The sequence below is a fragment of the Panulirus ornatus genome, chromosome 7 (assembly GCF_036320965.1).
Source record: "Panulirus ornatus isolate Po-2019 chromosome 7, ASM3632096v1, whole genome shotgun sequence".
In the NCBI taxonomy this organism is placed as follows: domain Eukaryota; kingdom Metazoa; phylum Arthropoda; class Malacostraca; order Decapoda; family Palinuridae; genus Panulirus; species Panulirus ornatus.
In genome coordinates, this window is record NC_092230.1 from 49,494,500 (window position 1) to 49,513,332 (window position 18,833).

At 45.6% G+C, this 18,833-nt stretch overlaps 1 protein-coding gene across 9 annotated transcripts in view; it reads right to left on the reverse strand.

Moving 5' to 3' along the window:
- Sap47 (Synapse-associated protein 47kD) overlaps positions 1-18,833 on the reverse strand; it is a 237,540-nt gene that overhangs the window by 197,283 nt on the left and 21,424 nt on the right. For 6 of the 9 annotated variants that reach the window (XM_071663769.1, XM_071663770.1, XM_071663772.1 and 3 more), the window contains exon 2: positions 15,070-15,126. The exons of the other annotated variants lie outside the window; for them this stretch is intronic. In XM_071663769.1, the coding sequence (XP_071519870.1) occupies positions 15,070-15,126 (57 nt within the window). The remainder of the gene's footprint in view (positions 1-15,069; positions 15,127-18,833) is intronic. 9 annotated transcript variants of the gene reach the window in all.

Consider the following 18,833-nt stretch of genomic DNA (forward strand, 5'->3'; position numbering starts at 1 on the left):
ACTGGATAAGCAAGTCACTTATAAATGGGATGTTACATGTTCTATGTGATCTCAGTCACTTATAAATGGGATGTTACATGTTCTATGTGATCTCAGTCACTTATAAATGGGATGTTACATGTTCCATGTGATCTCAGTCACTTATAAATGGGATGTTACATGTTCTACGTGATCTCAGTCACTTATAAATGGGATGTTACATGTTCTATGTGATCTCAGTCACTTATAAACGGGATGTTACTTCTTATATGTGATGTAAGTGCGTGTATGTTGGCACATATGTTATATGGTTTGTTGTTGTGGGGATTAATATGTTGTGTTGTGGTGAACTTGCCAGATTGGTTTCATTCCGTTTGTTTCTCGCTCACAAGATGAAGACCAGTGCGCTACCTGCTGGTGGCTGGGTTAAGTCTCCCCTGCACTGGTCGTGTCATGAGGGCGAGGCTGTCTCTCACTCTCCCTCATGTGTCGTCTTCCTCACAGCGACGTACGTCTGTGATCATGTCCACAATCCTTCATTGTTGCATTCTCCCCCAGACCGCCACAGACTTAGTCAGTTCACACATCTTATACGGTGATAAATTTTCATTTTCCCAGGGTAACAATGTGACACCCGGGTGACACCCGGTGGTCGTGGATGACGGGGTAACAATGTGACACCCGGGTGACACCTGGTGGTCGTGGATGACGGGGTAACAATGTGAGACCCGGGTGACACCCGGTGGTCGTGGAAGACGGGGTAACAATGTGACACCCGGTGGTCGTGGATGACGGGGTAACCTTGAGGACGTGGGATCGATACCGTCGAGCGAGTGGCAGGAACACGACGACCTGTCTGGACGACCACTTCGTGTAACATGAGGAGAGACGGTCACATCCGGCACGGGGGCAGGACCACCACGGTCACCTGGCCTGCCCTCACCCAGCCACCACCTCCCGCCCCTCGATGCCTCACCCAGGCACCTAGCACCACCATCTCCTGCCCGTCGATGCCTCACCCAGCCACCACCTGCCGCTCCTCGATGCCTCACCCAAGCACCTACCACCACCTCCCACCTCTCGATGCCTCACCCAGTCACCTAACACCACCACCTCCCGCCCCTCGATGCCTCACCCAGGCACCTAGCATCACCACCTGCCGCCCCTCGATGCCTCCAGTGGTGTCCACAAGGATGGTGGTGGAGGCATCATGATGGCTGCATCCGACCTTGACACCCTCCTGGCAAGACTCACCACAAATGGTCTATGCAAGTGTGTGACCCGCCAACTGGACTGGCCAAGGTCAGTTTGGATCCATACTGTTCATCATCATGTGTGTGTGTGTGTGTGTGTGTGTGTGTGTGTGTGTGTGTGTGTGTGTGAGGCATGACACAGTAAACACACCAGCACCGCAGCTTCCTCTCGCTAGGTGCAGCCTCCTGCAGGAGTTCACACACTGAGGGCGGGCTGCACCTGCTGGCCACCTCCCTCACTACACCATCCATGATCAACACCAGCCCGAGCCTCACCCACCAGAAAACTAACCTGACCTAACCTGACCTGACCTAACCTGACCTGACCTGACCTGACCCAACGTAACGTAACGTGACCTAACCTAACCTAACCTAACCTGACATAACCTAACCTAACCTAACCTGACCTAACCTAACCTAACCTGACCTGACCTAACCTAACCTGACCTAACCTAACCTAACCTGACCTGACCTAACCTAACCTGACCTAACCTAACCTAACCTGACCTGACCTGACCTAACCTGACCTAACCTAACCTAACCTAACCTAACCTAACCTGACCTGACCTAACCCAACGTAACGTGACCTGACGTACACTGACCACGTGTTCTAGTATGATCACTGCATGATCTAACCGTACAGTGACCACGTGTTCTAGTATGATCACTGAATGACCTAACCGTACAGTGACCACGTGTTCTAGTATGATCACTGCATGACCTAACCGTACACTGACCACGTGTTCTAGTATGATCACTGCATGACCTAACCGTACACTGACCACGTGTTCTAGTATGATCATTGCATGACGTAACTGACAGTACACAGTGACCACGTGTTCTAGTATGGTACAGTAACACTTCACGTTGATAACCTACTGTAACACGTGACACAGGATCAACACGACACACTGACATGATAAACATTGATGTGTATAACATAACTACATGACTCAAAGAGTTACACAGGAAAAATTTTCTCTTTCAAACTTGTCCGCCATTTCCCGCGTTAACGAAGAAGCGCCCGGAACAGACGAAGAAAGGCAGCATTGGCTCACATCCATGGCTTCTCCCAGCCGCTTTACTCCAATGACAGCACATAAACCCTTGTATACCACATCGATCCAATTCACTCTATCCCGTGCATGCCTGTCACCCTCCTGCATGTTCAAGTCCCGATGACTCAAAACATCTTTTCACTCCAACCTTCCATCTCCAGTCTGGTCTTCCCCATTCTCCTTGTCCCCTCCACTTTCCACACACACACACACAATATATATATATATATATATATATATATATATATATATAGCGTCATTTACACACGTCTACCGTCTCCTGTACAACATGAACGTACAGGTAACATGCGACCTTGAATCATGTTGTCAATACTAGTATCAGTCGAGTGTGACGGTCATGGTGGGTAGTACACACATGGCAGGCAGGCAGGCAGGGGGTCCCGCCTCTGTACCACCACACACGTACCCTGGCAACACACACGTTATATAAACAGGAGCAACTGCTGCTGCTGCTGCTGCTGCCATCTATCTTACGTAACTCTGTAAATTTACCCTCATAATAATAATAATAATAATATATATATATATATATATATATATATATATATATATATATATATATATATATATATATATATATATAAAGATCGATAGCAAAGAGCAAAACCATTTTCAAGGTTGGGTTCACAGTTACGTAGTTTCTGGTGTGGTCAGCAGCAGACGTGCAGCTGACACGGTGCCTGGTGTGGTCAGCAGCAGACGTGCAGCTGACACGGTGCCTGGTGTGGTCAGCAGCAGACGTGCAGCTGACACGGTGCCTGAGGTATTCAAGGTCCAGGTTTGCGTTACACAGAGTCTTCATCTCCTGAATGAGGCGAGGCACTGATGAGGAAGCAGCTGCCTCATCCTGCGTTCTGTTCACTCACAGTTTCTTGCTTTCAGGCGAGAATTTGGGCTTTCTCCTCCTTAGAGAGGTAAGAGGCAGCCATCTTGCAGCAAAGATGAAAGAAATACAGCAACCAGAAACAAAATTCTCGAAATGAATTTCCCGGCAGGAGTAAAGAAGGAACATCCTCTTCAAGATAGTCTGAGGCGCAGTGAGGCGGATTGTTGGTACTCCAACCGTTACACACACTAGTCTCAGCAATGAGGTATACGAGAATGTCACCCTGAGAGCGTCCTATGCTTGTCTCCACAGTAAACCGTAGTCTTTGATAATATATGGGTGGTAGACAGTGTTGTTATTTTGCCGACACTGTAATTTGCTACCTTACTGAAGTTTGCCGTGTTCCCCCCCCCCCCCCATATTTTCCAAAACAAAATAATAATAAAGTCTTCTGGTGTATGGTAGTCAATACTGTCACGTGTGTAGCCTGGGTGAGGGTACCTGCTGGTTACTGATGACTTGCTCTTATGTTTAGTGTGTATCATCATCCATGTGATGACGGACGAGCTCCCTCTCCTGCTACCACCAACCACATCCCGACACTTCCACCAACCATCACATTTCCTTCATGCCTCCCACCAATCAGAATGTGTTTCCTGCTCCGACCAATCAGATTCTGTATACTGCCCCGACCAATCAGATTCTGTATACTGCCCCGACCAATCAGATTATGTTCGTTTTTGACCAATAAGATTCCAGTTAATGTTACAACATATTACATTCCATGTTATAACCCCCGCCCCCCCCCCCCCCTTGCTTGTTCTGTGGAACAAGAACTGATCTAAACAAGACAACAACTACATACAACCTTGCTACCGACCTAACCAAGGGTCACAGGGAAGTGCAGCTTGACCTGACGACACAAAAATACGACCATAATGTATCTAGTTCATGTAAATGTATATTGTTAAGATGTGTTACTATCAATCACTACACCATTGTGCAACCGAGTAAATACATAATTCATAACATGACTGTAAATAATATGACTGTAAATAATATGATTCTGTAAATAACATGATTCTGTAAATAATATCACTACGTATAGAAAAAATTGTTGACTGCAAACTTTATTTCTTTACCTCTGCTGTGGGGACACCCCCCCTCCTTCCCCACAAATTACCCTGCCTTGTAATTCAATAGTTTAGATATATATATATATATATATATATATATATATATATATATATATATATATATATATATATATATATATATATATTGAGATGTATAGGTGCGTATATTTGCGTGTGTGGACGTGTATGTATATACATGTGTATGGGGGTGGGTTGGGCCATTTCTTTCGTCTGTTTCCTTGCGCTACCTCGCAAACGCGGGAGACAGCGACAAAGCAAAATAAAAAAAAATAATAATATATATATATATATATATGTGTGTGTGTGTGTGTGTGTGTGTGTGTGATGAGGATTGGTATGGAGGTGCAGGAAACCTTGAGATAAAAGATGTGAGAGCAGGGGTGAGGACAACATGGGTAGCAGCCCCCCTTCCCCCCCCCCCCCACACACACACACACACGGACGACCACGCAGACAACCCTTATACAGGAAACCAGAGAGAGAGAGAGAGAGAGAGAGAGAGAGAGAGAGAGAGAGAGAGAGAGGGGATTATTAAGGAGAGTGAGCTAGCTCTACCATGCGTGTAATAAGGTATCCTCTCCTGTAAGCTGTCTCTCACACCAGCAGATACATTTCAGCTTCAGCATTTGTATGCTGAACACTGCTCTCTCTCTCTCTCTCTCTCTCTCTCTCTCTCTCTCTCTCTCTCTCTCTCTCTCTCTCTCTCTCTCTCTCTCTCCCCTCGCCTCGTACAATTTATGGTCCACATTTCCAGTAACTGCCGGTGACCTTTATCTAACCCAACAGTTTACAAGTTAAATTGGACGCAACAACTGGAAAGTGAGCCACTTCCTGCACGTGGGCGGAGTCGCGCGTGTTCTCCTGTGTGTCCAGACATTGTGTCTCGGTCATCACCATCAACCAGCCTGGAGAACACACGACACACGAGTCCCACCTGGCATGTATGTATGCCTGCATGACTGCCACAGGTCAACACTCACTCCAGTACTGGCAGCTGTGAGCACACCACACACTTATCTGAATCCCCTAATCATAGCATCTCGTTAACGCCATATCATATATATATATATATATATATATATATATATATATCGAGTAAGTAACGTAAGGGTAAGAGAGATGTGTGGAAATAAAAAGAGCGTGGTTGAGAGAGCAGAAGAGGGTGTTTTGAAATGGTTTGGGCACATGGAGAGAATGAGTGAGGAGAGATTGACCAAGAGGATATATGTGTCGGAGGTGGAGGGAACGAGGAGAAGAGGGAGACCAAATTGGAGGTGGAAAGATGGAGTGAAAAAGATTTTGTGTGATCGGGGCCTGAACATGCAGGAGGGTGAAAGGAGGGCAAGGAATAGAGTGAATTGGAGTCATGTGGTATACAGGGGTTGACGTGCTGTCAGTGGATTGAATCAAGGCATGTGAAGCGTCTGGGGTAAACCATGGAAAGCTGTGTAGGTATGTATATTTGCGTGTGTGGACGTGTGTATGTACATGTGTATGGGGGGGGGGGGGGTTTGGGCCATTTCTTTCGTCTGTTTCCTTGCGCTACCTCGCAAACGCGGGAGACAGCGACAAAGTATAAAAAAAAAAAAAAAAAAAAAAAAAAATATATATATATATATATATATATATATATATATATATATATATATATATATATATATATATTTTTTTTTATACGATTCGCCATTTCCCGCATTTGCGAGGTAGCGTTAAGAACAGAGGACTGGGCCTTAGAGGGAAAATCCTCACCTGGCCCCCTTCTCTGTTCCTTCTTTTGGAAAATTAAAAAAAAACGAGAGGGGAGGATTTCCAGCCACCCGCTCCCTCCCCTTTTAGTCGCCTTCTACGACACGCAGGGAATACGTGGGAAGTATTCTTTCTCCCCTATCCCCTATATATATATATATATATATATATATATATATATATATATATATATATATATATATATATATATTTGCATGAGTCACGTATCCATTTTAAGAACCCATCCCTAAGGAAGGATGAAGAGCCGGGTGGACTGTGGACCGACCACCTACGTGGTGGAGGACCCCAAGTGGAGCATGTACCACACCTGGACGACCTACTGCTACAACCTGGGGCCACAGGACGGTGCGTGGAGCCTTCCACTTACCTGTAGCCTACCACCACCACCACAACCTCAATGTGTACTCGACACCTCTCACCACCATAACACAAAAGCCAGTTGTCACCATCACAATATAAAGGCCAGTTGTCACCACCACAATATAAAGGCCAGTTGTCACCATCACAATATAAAGGCCAGTTGTCACCACCACAATATAAAGGCCAGTTGTCACCATCACAATATAAAGGCCAGTTGTCACCATCACAATATAAATGCCAGTTATCTCCACTACAGTATAGACTGCAGTCGTGCCCACTACAGTACAGATAAGAGTGGTAGAATGTGTGGATCACCTGAGCACACCAGAGCAAGACAACACATGATCAGTGAAGGTAACTCCTGCCGCTCTTCATCACCCGACACATCAACATCACATTGTTCACATACACCGATCATAACATGACACAAGATACATGAATGTGTAGCATCACATACATCACAACAATATGACCACAACAACAACACTAACAAGACTGCACGTCAAGGAAAGTGGCAACATGAACCAGTCAACAGACACAGTTAGTACACGAGTCCAGCAGCCGTGCTGGGGACGACACGCACACACACACACACACACACACACACACACACGTGTATGTGGAAGAGGAGCCCATGTAGGGCGTGCTGGCTGGTGCACCACATGATGAAGCTTCCTGACTGCACCAGTACACCCGCACCAGCCACCCACTGGCTGGCTCCCGGCAGAGAAAAATATCAAGTTTACCAACTAACTCACTAACTAGCTAACTAACTCACTAACTAGCTAGCTAACTCACTCACTAACTAGCTAACTAACTCACTAACGGGCTTGCGCTGAAGCTTATGTACTGTATCATGGGTGCGGGTGTATATGTGTCAATCATCAACACGTCTCTACTACTACTACCGATTCATTTTGGCTTTACTGTCTGACACGTGATTGTGATGCCGTATTAACGAGGTCGGCACACTGCTGCCCTCCTCGCCACGATGTTCCTTCACAAACGATGTACAAACGACGCGCTGCTTAACGACCCATCCCGACCTGGGAACCTGGCTCCCACTCACGCCCACACAGCCGGGCCTACTGCTGTAACCTGACCTGGGCCTCGTGTGTGTGTGTTCCTCTACAGACAGCCAGGCTTCTACGTGTACAGGATCAGTCATTACATTACTTGTAGGCCAATGACTCAGTCAAATGCTGGCTATTTATCTTTGAACTTGGACTTACACTCAGCAAACGCTCCTACGTAACGTCGGAGAACGGCGGAATGACACTGTTCAGTGGTATAACTCTTGGCCACTTTACTGTTTATACTTGCCATTTAACTAGTATAAACCTTTCTTCTCACCAACGAAATATTTTCCCGAAAATTCTATCACCACAAGAACCAAACGTTTCTGTCCCGCCCAGGAAACGAATGAACAATTTGGGACCTAACGAGACAACAAGCTACATATGAATACAAAGTGAGAAAGGAAAGCCGAAAATACGAAGCTTGAGGATCAGAGCCCAACACCAACATAATCTCACATAAAATATAATACGACGAGTAAAAACTAAAAAGTATCGCCCGTGAATTTCACACAGAAAGCCAAACTGATGATGGACACGTATGGCCACGAGATCCTAAATGATCCAATAAATGGAAATTGAAGAGAAAATCGACGACTTCGTGAAGAAGTCTGAGTAAGAGGAGGACGGTGGTAGGAGGTGGGGCTCACCAGCCTTCCTCACGACACATGCAGCAGCGATACAAGTTGTTTATATAAGGGGGAAATTAGGGTTTCACGAGGGATGACATGTGACCCATACTCTCTTACTTATGGTCAGAGAGAGAGAGAGAGAGAGAGAGAGAGAGAGAGAGAGAGAGAGAGAGAGAGAGAGAGAGAGAGAGAGAGAGAGAGAGAGAGCTTCCTTCAGTGTACATTAAGAGGTTAGAGGGAGGGACACAGTGAGAGGCGCGTCAGAAGTAGCAGCAGAGAACCGTCGCTGGGGGAGCACATTATGTGTGACGATGATCCTGGCCGGAGATGACGCTTACATACCGCTGCTGCTCCTGGTGGTGGTGGCAGGCAGGATAGCTTTCCCAGGTCCCTTACCCGGATGACCTCAGACCAGGAGCGGCTGAACCACAGACTGGATGATGTGGTAGTCTTACGGGGACATCAGCCACCAGTGCCACAACACTAACCTCCGCCACACAACCCGGGAGAAGGAGGCGGTGGTGTGACCGGGCGCAACATTAAGTATGCGTCAGTCAGAGCAGCCAGGGATACAGCGTCAGTACTGGACGAGCCACACTTACTGAATGGTGCCTTAAGGACACGTGTGCTCATCTGACCCAACCATCATACTGAGCAGCTACAACGTAACGATTTCAAAGTGAAAACATCTGTAGTGTTGTGAGCTGTAGTGTTGTGAGCTGTAGTGTTGTGAAAGGTTGTGAGTGTGTGCAGTGTACTGGCTGGGATGGGACACGTTTGCCTCCGAATCATCAAGAATGTATAACGTTACGCTGCAACACTGTACCATCTGTGGGGTGGGAGGGCATCACCAGCTGCCTCTGCTGGACACGACCACCTCCACGTGAGGGAGGGATGACGTCATGGGAGGAATTCACACAGTCGAGGAAACTTACAAAATGTCTGGGGGTCAGGGAGCAGCGGGCGAGGCGCAGGAAAATATCAGCAGGTGCCACACTTACTGGAGGTCAGTGAACTGTACAACTGGCAGGCAGGGATAGTGAGGTGTAACATAGAGGAATGTAAACAACATTAGACAATTACGTCCTCCAGAATACCAAGATACAGTGGGAGGCGGCTCCCAGGTCAGGCTCAGCATATGACAGGATGGTGCACGAACGTGGGCTATGGAAAGGTCCTGGTGTATCAGAGAGAAACATGGGCGTCAGGGGCAAGGAACATGGGCGTCAGGGGTGAGGAACATGGGCGTCAGGGGCGAGGAACATGGGCGTCAGGGGTGAGGAACATGGGCGTCAGGGGTGAGGAACATGTGTGTCAGGGGCAAGGAACATGGGCGTCAGGAGCGAGGAACATGGGCGTCAGGGGCGAGGAACATGGGTGTCAGGAGCGAGTAGTGATGACCGGTGTAAGAGTCGTCGTTCTCGTGAGCAGGAGACGCGCACGACGTGGGAGGTTGTGTGCTGGGCACGACGGGCCTAGCAGCTTGTTAGATTCTTGTGTCTGGATCTCCAGGTTATCATCACACTGGGAGACGATGCCAAGCAATGGGAACCTATGAAGTAAAACTGAGTGAGACAGATATATGACGTGTGTGTGTGTGTGGGGTGATGATGGTGAGACACGGGAAGGATGACCAATACAGACGACCCGCACGGCACAGAATGGTCCCAGGCATCACCTCCCTCCCTCACTCAACACACTCTGACTCTCCGGTCGTCACACCACAACACTCCACACTCTCTTACAGCTTCCCAAGTGAACGCGTTCTCACCAGAGCAACAAGTGTGGTATGTACGAACATCTGTCATCATGATGACCAACATCTGCCGGTAAGACAGGTCTGTATAGTACAACATTAAGGTAACAGATGGCGTGCCCACAGTCTCCCTATGTCATAATCCATCATCATTATCAGTATTTAACCCATGCAATCATTCCTCCCGTGCACTAACTACCTAACGAGGGTGGAGGTACTCACATGAGCAACAGGTAACTCACATTGTGACGCTCAGAGGCTGTTTCTGATGCCTCCAGTGATGGCTGTTACGTTATACACCACACAACGTTACTGACAGGTGGTGAAGCATGGATGATGACCTCTTACATGAGGATGGGTCAAGGTCCAGTAAGGTCGGTCAGTCCCCAACACTACTTACAATGTGACACCAGCTGACCCTACCTCGCACGGGAGCAGCCAGGCCAAACCTCCACACTACACACTCAGACTTCCCCTCTCCGCTCAACTTCACACCCCCTCCCTCCCTCCCTCCCCCAAGGTTTGCATACGAAATACCGTAGTGGTATAACAAAATATATTTACACCCACACACACACACACACACACACACACACACACACACACACACACACACTCGTGTGTACACTAGAGTATCCCATTTTTTATCCCAACCTCGCCGGGAGGGGGTCTGGCGGGGAGGAAATGCCATCTACCAGGCAGGCAGAGAGGGAGGCAGGGAGGGAGGCAGGGAGGTAGCGGTTGCAGCGGTGCTGCAGGTGGTCGTGCCAGGGGCGTCCCTGGGTCACAAGAACAACGTTCGTCCAGACGTGGCGGACGCGTATGTACAATATGTAGGCTAGCCAGCGGAGGGCCGCCCGCCTCACGCCACCACCAGGATCCTGTATTGATTTCCCCCGGTGGAAAGTGGGCCGCCAACTGGTGTACTACGGTCCATCCTCACACTACACGGTAGTGTAGCGTCTCACACTACACACTGCAGGGGTGTAGCGTCCCACGGCTCACACTACACACTGCAGGGGTGTAGTGTCCCACGTCTCACACTACACACTGCAGGGTGGTGTAGCGCCCCACGTCTCACACTACACACTGCAAGGTGGTGTAGCGCCCCACGGCTCACACTACACACTGCAGGGGTGTAGTGTCCCACGTCTCACACTACAGGGTGGTGTAGCGTCCCACGTCTCACACTACACACTGCAGGGTGGTGTAGCGCCCCACGTCTCACACTACACACTGCAGGGGTGTAGCGTCCCACGTCTCACACTACACACTGCAGGGGTGTAGTGTCCCACGTCTCACACTGCAGGGTGGTGTAGCGTCCCACGTCCCCACACTACACACTGCAGGAGTGTAGCGTCCCACGTCTCACACTACACACTGCAGGGGTGTAGCGTCCCACGTCTCACACTCCACACTGCAGGGGTGTAGCGTCCCACGTCTCACACTACACACTGCAGGGGTGTAGCGTCCCACGTCTCACACTACTCACTGCAGGGGTGTAGCGTCCCACGTCTCACACTACACACTGCAGGGGTGTAGCGTCCCACGTCTCACACTACAGGGTGGTGTAGCGTCCCACGTCTCACACTACACACTGCAGGGGTGTAGCGTCCCACGTCTCACACTACACACTGCAGGGGTGTAGCGTCCCACGTCTCACACTACACACTGCAGGGTGGTGTAGCGTCCCACGTCTCACACTACACACTGCAGGGGTGTAGCGTCCCACGTCTCACACTACACACTGCAGGGGTGTAGCGTCCCACGTCTCACACTACACACTGCAGGGGTGTAGCGTCCCACGTCTCACACTACACACTGCAGGGTGGTGTAGCGTCCCACGTCTCACACTACACACTGCAGGGGTGTAGCGTCCCACGTCTCACACTACACACTGCAGGGGTGTAGCGTCCCACGTCTCACACTACACACTGCAGGGGTGTAGCGCCCCACGTCTCACACTACACACTGCAGGGTGGTGTAGTGTCCCACGTCTCACACCGTCCTGTTACAGGAAGGTCTGGTGGCGTTACCAACAACAGCCTAGCGTGACACTGTCACACCACGACCCACAACGTTCACCTGCTGCTACTCCTCTGTTAGATTGTCACACATACGAACACAATCTTCTTATGAAAGCCAACATGACAACGACCACTGTCATGCTACAGTCGTAATCATGTCCGTCGTAAAGATCAGATTACTATGACTACAACAAAGATTGTTACTGTGAGCTGATGTATACCTCGTAGACCCGACCGTTACAAGTGGAAAAGTTAAAGCAACAAGCAAGAAAATTCCACAACTAAACTGCACGAGGAAAGGAGGATGGACCACCATAACGACCAATCCTCGTGTAGTTAACCTCCACACATAAATCATGGGAAACAGCAGCCAGGGCTGAGGCAAGCACACGCAGCCTGGCCAGGACACCAGCAGAATAAAAAATGAAAGTTGGAAAAAAGCAATATCATGGCGGACGTCGGTCACGGATGGCTGGAGGATAACGAGATACCACGAGAGTTCATAAGGCAGGCAGGCAGGCAGCTCGGACGCCACTCCGGCTTAGGAAAAAGAATAAAAAACCTCTCCACCGCAGAGATGAGCAGCAAGACGAATGAGAATCCTGTACAACCATCTGGGTAACTGTATAAAGAGAAGCATCAGTGTACCACCTACAAAATACCACTAGTTTGGGGGAAACAGATTTTGTTACATAGCTACACTGGCCACACAGACCCAAGCTCCAAGCCTGGTAGTTTGGCAGCAGAAGAGAAGAAGAGCAGAGTAAATGTTGTCTGTCTAGCCTGCACTCCCTCTGGTCTCCAGTACAGCGGGGAGGACATGGTTAGGCCCAACTGCGTCATGTTGTGGTCAGGTAAAGTATGATCATGTCGTGTCGTAGGAAGATACGATTGTCATGTACTAAGACGTACAGAGACAACGTATATTGGCAGAGTTGAACTAAGCTTACCGCTTGACCATGCAATTTAGGAAGAACATGTTCAGTATGAGAAAAAGAAACTATAACATAAATGAAAAGTTGATGAAATTGTACTGAAATTGTTAGCGTAAGAGTGAATACGATCAGAGGCTGACCAAAGATCATGGCTGACCAAAGATCATCTATGAAGAGGAAAACAAAGTAACTGACATACTCATTCTCACAACCTATGAACGGACACATTCTAAGGCAGGTTTGGCAGTTCCTCCAATATCTGTAAATATTTTCCCTCGTCTCTTTTTTCCGTTTCAGTAATCTATATTTCAGTCCAGGTCCGGCCTGGGTGTGCACTTTTGTCCGTGACTGACGCCTCCCAGCTGGAAAATAAAGTGTGGAGCAACACAAGAATTCTTTCTATCAAGCCATCGCGACGTAACAACCAGATGTAAACCTACCCATCTGAATACTGAGGAAAATGGGAAAGTAACAGGAATGAAATCTGGTCAGAAAATACTTGTACAAACACATCAAGTGCAATGATATTTCCAGAGCTGCTCAAACTATTGACTGCCATGGAGACTATGAGTGGCACCATTGGTGACGTGTATTTTCTTTCTTCTTTCATACTATTCGCCATTTCCCGCGATAGCGAGGTAGCGTTAAGAACAGAGGACTGGGCCTTTGAGGGAATATCCTCACCTGACCCCCTTCTCTGTTCCTTCTTTTGGAAGAAAAAAAAAATGAAAAACGAGAGGGGAGGATTTCCAGCCCCCCGCTCCCTTCCCTTTTAGTCGCCTTCTACGACACGCAGGGAATACGTGGGAAGTATTCTTTCTCCCCTATCCCCAGGGATATATATATATATATATATATATATATATATATATATATATATATATATATATATATATATGTGTGTGTGTGGTAAAAGCGACTTTCCTTGCTGAGTAAGAGTGTAGCAAGATGGGAAGGTATGAAAGAAGCGATATTGATGAGCAAGGATCGAAGCCCAGCTCAGAGAAGCACTGCTTTAAGACGTAGGCAGTTACGGCGCGCGGCTCTGACCGTGTTACAGTAGGAGGAGGAGGAGGGTGCGCGCGCAGGGGACGTGATGAGGTGTGCATCATACGGTGATGAAGCAACAACACTGTGACTAAGAGGACAAGTTGTATCCAGCGGAGACTTCCACAGGGAACGATCAGGTCAGGAAACACATGAGGATACTCTTAGGAAATATTTGTGGTCAACCATTAGAAAGTTTAAGCATTTGAAGGCGTCAACTCGGCAACGTTGCATTCTTTATAAACAAACACACCTGACTCTCATCATAACAGATCTATCTCAGAAGTAGACAAGTACGACCGCCTCCGCTATGTGGGCAGCACAGATGGGGGCAGTCCAGGCAGTGAGGCAGTGCCAGTCCCCAAACTCTACGCAGTGAAGACCAGAGTCTGTCCCACGGTGCTACACTTGCTGGTGCCTGAGGCAGGTAGCCGGTCGTTGTACAACCCCCCCCCCCCCCTCATATCACAAACACAAACACTCACACAAACACAGACTAAAGTCATGACAATAATTACATACATCTTGCCGGTACAAGACAACCCCACCTGCCTGTACAGCTTGGTTCTTGTGAGGCTACATCCGTTCGCTGTGAACATAGCCACTTCGCCTTTATGGATCCCGTTCACTAACACCTGCACAGTCTAGTACTAACTAGTACTAGTAACAGATACAATACTACAAAAATATAACATTCCCGAATTACATTACACAAAATGCATATCAATGTCATCTCCAAGAGTAATGATTATGGAGCAATATCACTCGAAAAATTATGAAATCCTGCATGTCACCTAATCAAAAATCAGTGGAAAAATGCACTGTATATATATATATATATATATATATATATATATATATATATATATATATATATATATATAAATGATGAAAAAAGCAGTCATATTAAGTGACGTCACTGAATGCAAGTATAAAAATGCATACACAGAACCAAACCACTTGAAAAAATTAAGTTAACTGTTAATACATTCTGGCCATGAGACATGCATGCAATGGCCATGAGAGAGCGGCCATGCAGTGTGCCTGAGGCCCTGCACCTGTCGTGAGCACCAGGAACCTGTCATGAGCAGGAAGGTAAGTAAAGTGGCAGGCAGATGGGTTAGGTAAGGTAAGGGCAAGCAACCTTGCCCACCCACCAGGGGGCACTGACTGACCTGGTGTGCGGCGCCACTACTGCACCAAGAGTCGCCTTCTCAGCAACCTCTCTCTTCCTACCAACATAAACAAACACAGTAAGATCATCATCATCATCATCATCATCATCCTTACACCAACCTATACCCAAACATTATCTCAATCTTATCAAGAAAAACAATAACACTATCATCATCATCATCAATAATAATAATAATAATAATAATAATAATAATAATAATAATATAATAATAATAATAATAATAATAATAATAATAATATAAAATAATAATAATGATAATAATAATAATAATAATAATAATAATAATAATAATATAAAATAATAATAATAATAATAATAATAATAATAACAATAATAATGATAATAATAATAATAATAATAATAATAATATAAAATAATAATAATGATAATGATAATAATAATAATAATAATAATAATAATAATAATAATAACAATAATAATGATAATAAAATAAATAATAATAATAATAATAATCAATAATAAACAACTAACATCTGGCATTATTTACATCATTATCAGTTGTTGATACTGCCATATTAACGTGTCACCTTCATTAATCATGACAATCAATTTCGTTCGTCCATATAACCAGGCATTTCCCTGTACAGCCCATTGCTCCTGTCCCTCCCTCCACCGTGACTATTATGTACCGAAGATAAAGTTTTCAATAATGGTATACAACTCACCATATCCTTCACCTCAGAGTCAATATAGACACATTAAACAATCACTACAGCATGTTGAAGGATCATCACCACCTACATCAATACAAGTGGTCAACTGTGTTAACACTAGACGACCAGCCACGATGGTAGCTACAGCCACACCTCCCTCCCCACCTTACAAAACTACCATTTCCAACTCTCGCTGCATGACTTGCTTCTCAACACCAGACTACCATCATTCTGACATCACAAGATTAAAACGTTACTGCCACAATATCACGAAACGTCTCTACGTGGCAACAAACTCACGTGTAGCACATGTAATCATATGTAAGTGTGTTATATAGTCATGTGTGAGGAGCTGTTATGTTGTCTCCAGGAGTCACACACACACACACGACACGTCTAGCAAACGTCAGTGTTGGGTCATTGTATGATCTATCTAACATCTGCTCACTAGGCTTTCCTCCGGATGGAACTAGTTAACTGATAATCAATCACTTTAGTTGAAATAATTACAAGACACAAGAAGCTACTTTTAACAAGCTAGTTAAGACTTGAATTGTCTGATTTCATGTTTAGTAATGGAGGCACAGCTCGTGGTGAAGCATTTCCCCTGCAATGAGGCGCGTTACGTCTTCCCAAAAGGATGGTTAACTAGGGAATGAGTTAACAGTTAGGATGGGTGAAAGCAATACTTATACAACACGATGAATATCTTGCTTCAACTCCACGACTTACATTATTGGTGCCTCTTTACTCACATTAGAATGTGTAGGTTATTCACTACTGAATCATGTATACACCTAACTTCTTGTACCACACTCGTCTGTGTGAAGATCTGAAATCTTCCTCATCAAAAACAGCCACAAAGGCACCCAGTGATCAGGTCAGGTTTGAATTCTTCTTATACACAAAATAATACAAAAAAAACAAGCGGCTACACTATGAAGAACAACGATTCCTTACAAACAATTAGTTTAAGAGGAAAATGTATTACTTATTACTAGATAGCTTAGGTGAACCTTGGCTAGGAACATTGTTGTTTACAACTAACAACATTAAGAGAAACACACACTGGTTAACATTAACATTCACCGGTTAACAGCCACAGTTTAAGATTAACCACAAGCTAACATTAACAACCAAAGGTTAACATTAACAACCACAGGTTAACATTAACTCCCGTATTAAAGTATTGGAATATTCGTTTAACGACTTTCTATACACGTCAACTGTACTTAGATCAGCGTTATATACACAAACTGCTAACCATTACTTTTTACACCCCTCCCTCAAAGAAATCATTATATATATATATATATATATATATATATATATATATATATATATATATATATATATATATATATCCTGGGGAAAGGGAGAAAGAATACTTTCCACGTATTCCCTGCGTGTCGTAGAAGGCGACTGAAAGGAGAGGGAGCGGGGGGCTGGAAATCCTTCCCTCTCGATTTCTTTATTTTTCCAAAAGAAGGGACAGAGAAGGGGGCTAAGAGAGGATATTCCTTCTAAGGCTCAGTTCTCTGTTCTTAGCGCTGCTTCGCTGACGCGGGAAATGGCGAATATATATGAGAAAAAATTATTATTATTATTATTTTATATATATATATATATATATATATATGTATATATATATATATATATATATATATATATATATATATATATATATCATATATTATATATATATTGCAAGAAGTCACAGTATAGAACTAAAACCACGAGGACAATGAAACACGATAAAATCCCAAGTGCACTTTCGTGTATTGATCTCATCGTCAGGGGAGATACAAGAATTATACAGAAGACGTAGAATAGTCAGTTGATGTACAAGTTAGAGACACAGTTAAGACGTTTTGGTAAACAAGCGTTACCGGGTGGTGGAGTTCGGGTCTGGCATCTTGCATGTCATACAATTTTCATTTATGTGGACAAGAAGGGGAACTGTTTACCAATTCTGCCCAGGACAGAGTCATCTAGTTTGTATAGACCTTCACTAACATCAGTGATATTTCTCGTGGTAAAGATTTACAGTCAATAACTGAATTAGCGTTACTCCATTCAATACAATGGTAATAATCTTTAACATTATGAAACAAAGCCTTTGATTCTTGTCCTGTTCTCATACCTGTATTGCTTAAGTCTACCATAACGTAAGTTAGAGTTAAGCAACATACGTTAACATGCACACACGTACACCGTCTGGTCCAGACTAGACGTGATGTTCCACATACTCAGACCAGCAGCTGTCCTCTCACGTTAACGTTACCTTGGAATAAATGGTTTCATTTCCCGGGGGAAACAACATGTCTACGGATATGGCTACCCGTATTTCAATAGCTATATTACCGCGTCCTTCAGGAACATGACCCAGACAGCAGTGTGTGTATAATAACCATCACGATCAGAGGCACATGTTACCACAAGTTAACAACTGATGTTATGTTTCCCTGGCCAGCTTAACCCCCGCCCGAGCAGCAGCAAGGTGTCAGTCAGGTCTGGGACCAGCCCACACTGATCATGACAGCTTCCAACCCTCCTCCTCACCACACAAACATCAATTATACTTAATTACCTGCTTGCTTGTACGTGGGCGAGGAGGGGGGGGGGGGGGTAGTGGTGTACTCTAAGGATGTCACGTCACCTGAAATTTCTTTTCTGTCGTAAAACTTATCAAACTTATGTATCCTGTCCACATACACATATGTATGCTGTTCACCTTGGATGACTCTAACTCCACCTTGGATGATTCTAACATTCCTTTATCCCTTGATGCTCCTCTTACTAATCCTATGCCTCTCCCTTAATCTCCTTTCGAACTATCCAAAAAGCACTTCTCTGTCTGGACACAAGCAAGGCTTATGGTCCTGGTGGCATCCATCCCCGTGTGCTGCAGAAGTTTGCCTCTGAACTTGCTCCTGTGCTTGCCCGTCTGTTCTGTTTCTGTTTAAAAACCATAACTTTACCGTCTTCTTGGAAGCATGCGTTGGTATATCCCATCCCTGAGAAGGGTGATCGTTCTGACCCCTCTAACTATCGTCCTGTTGCTTTG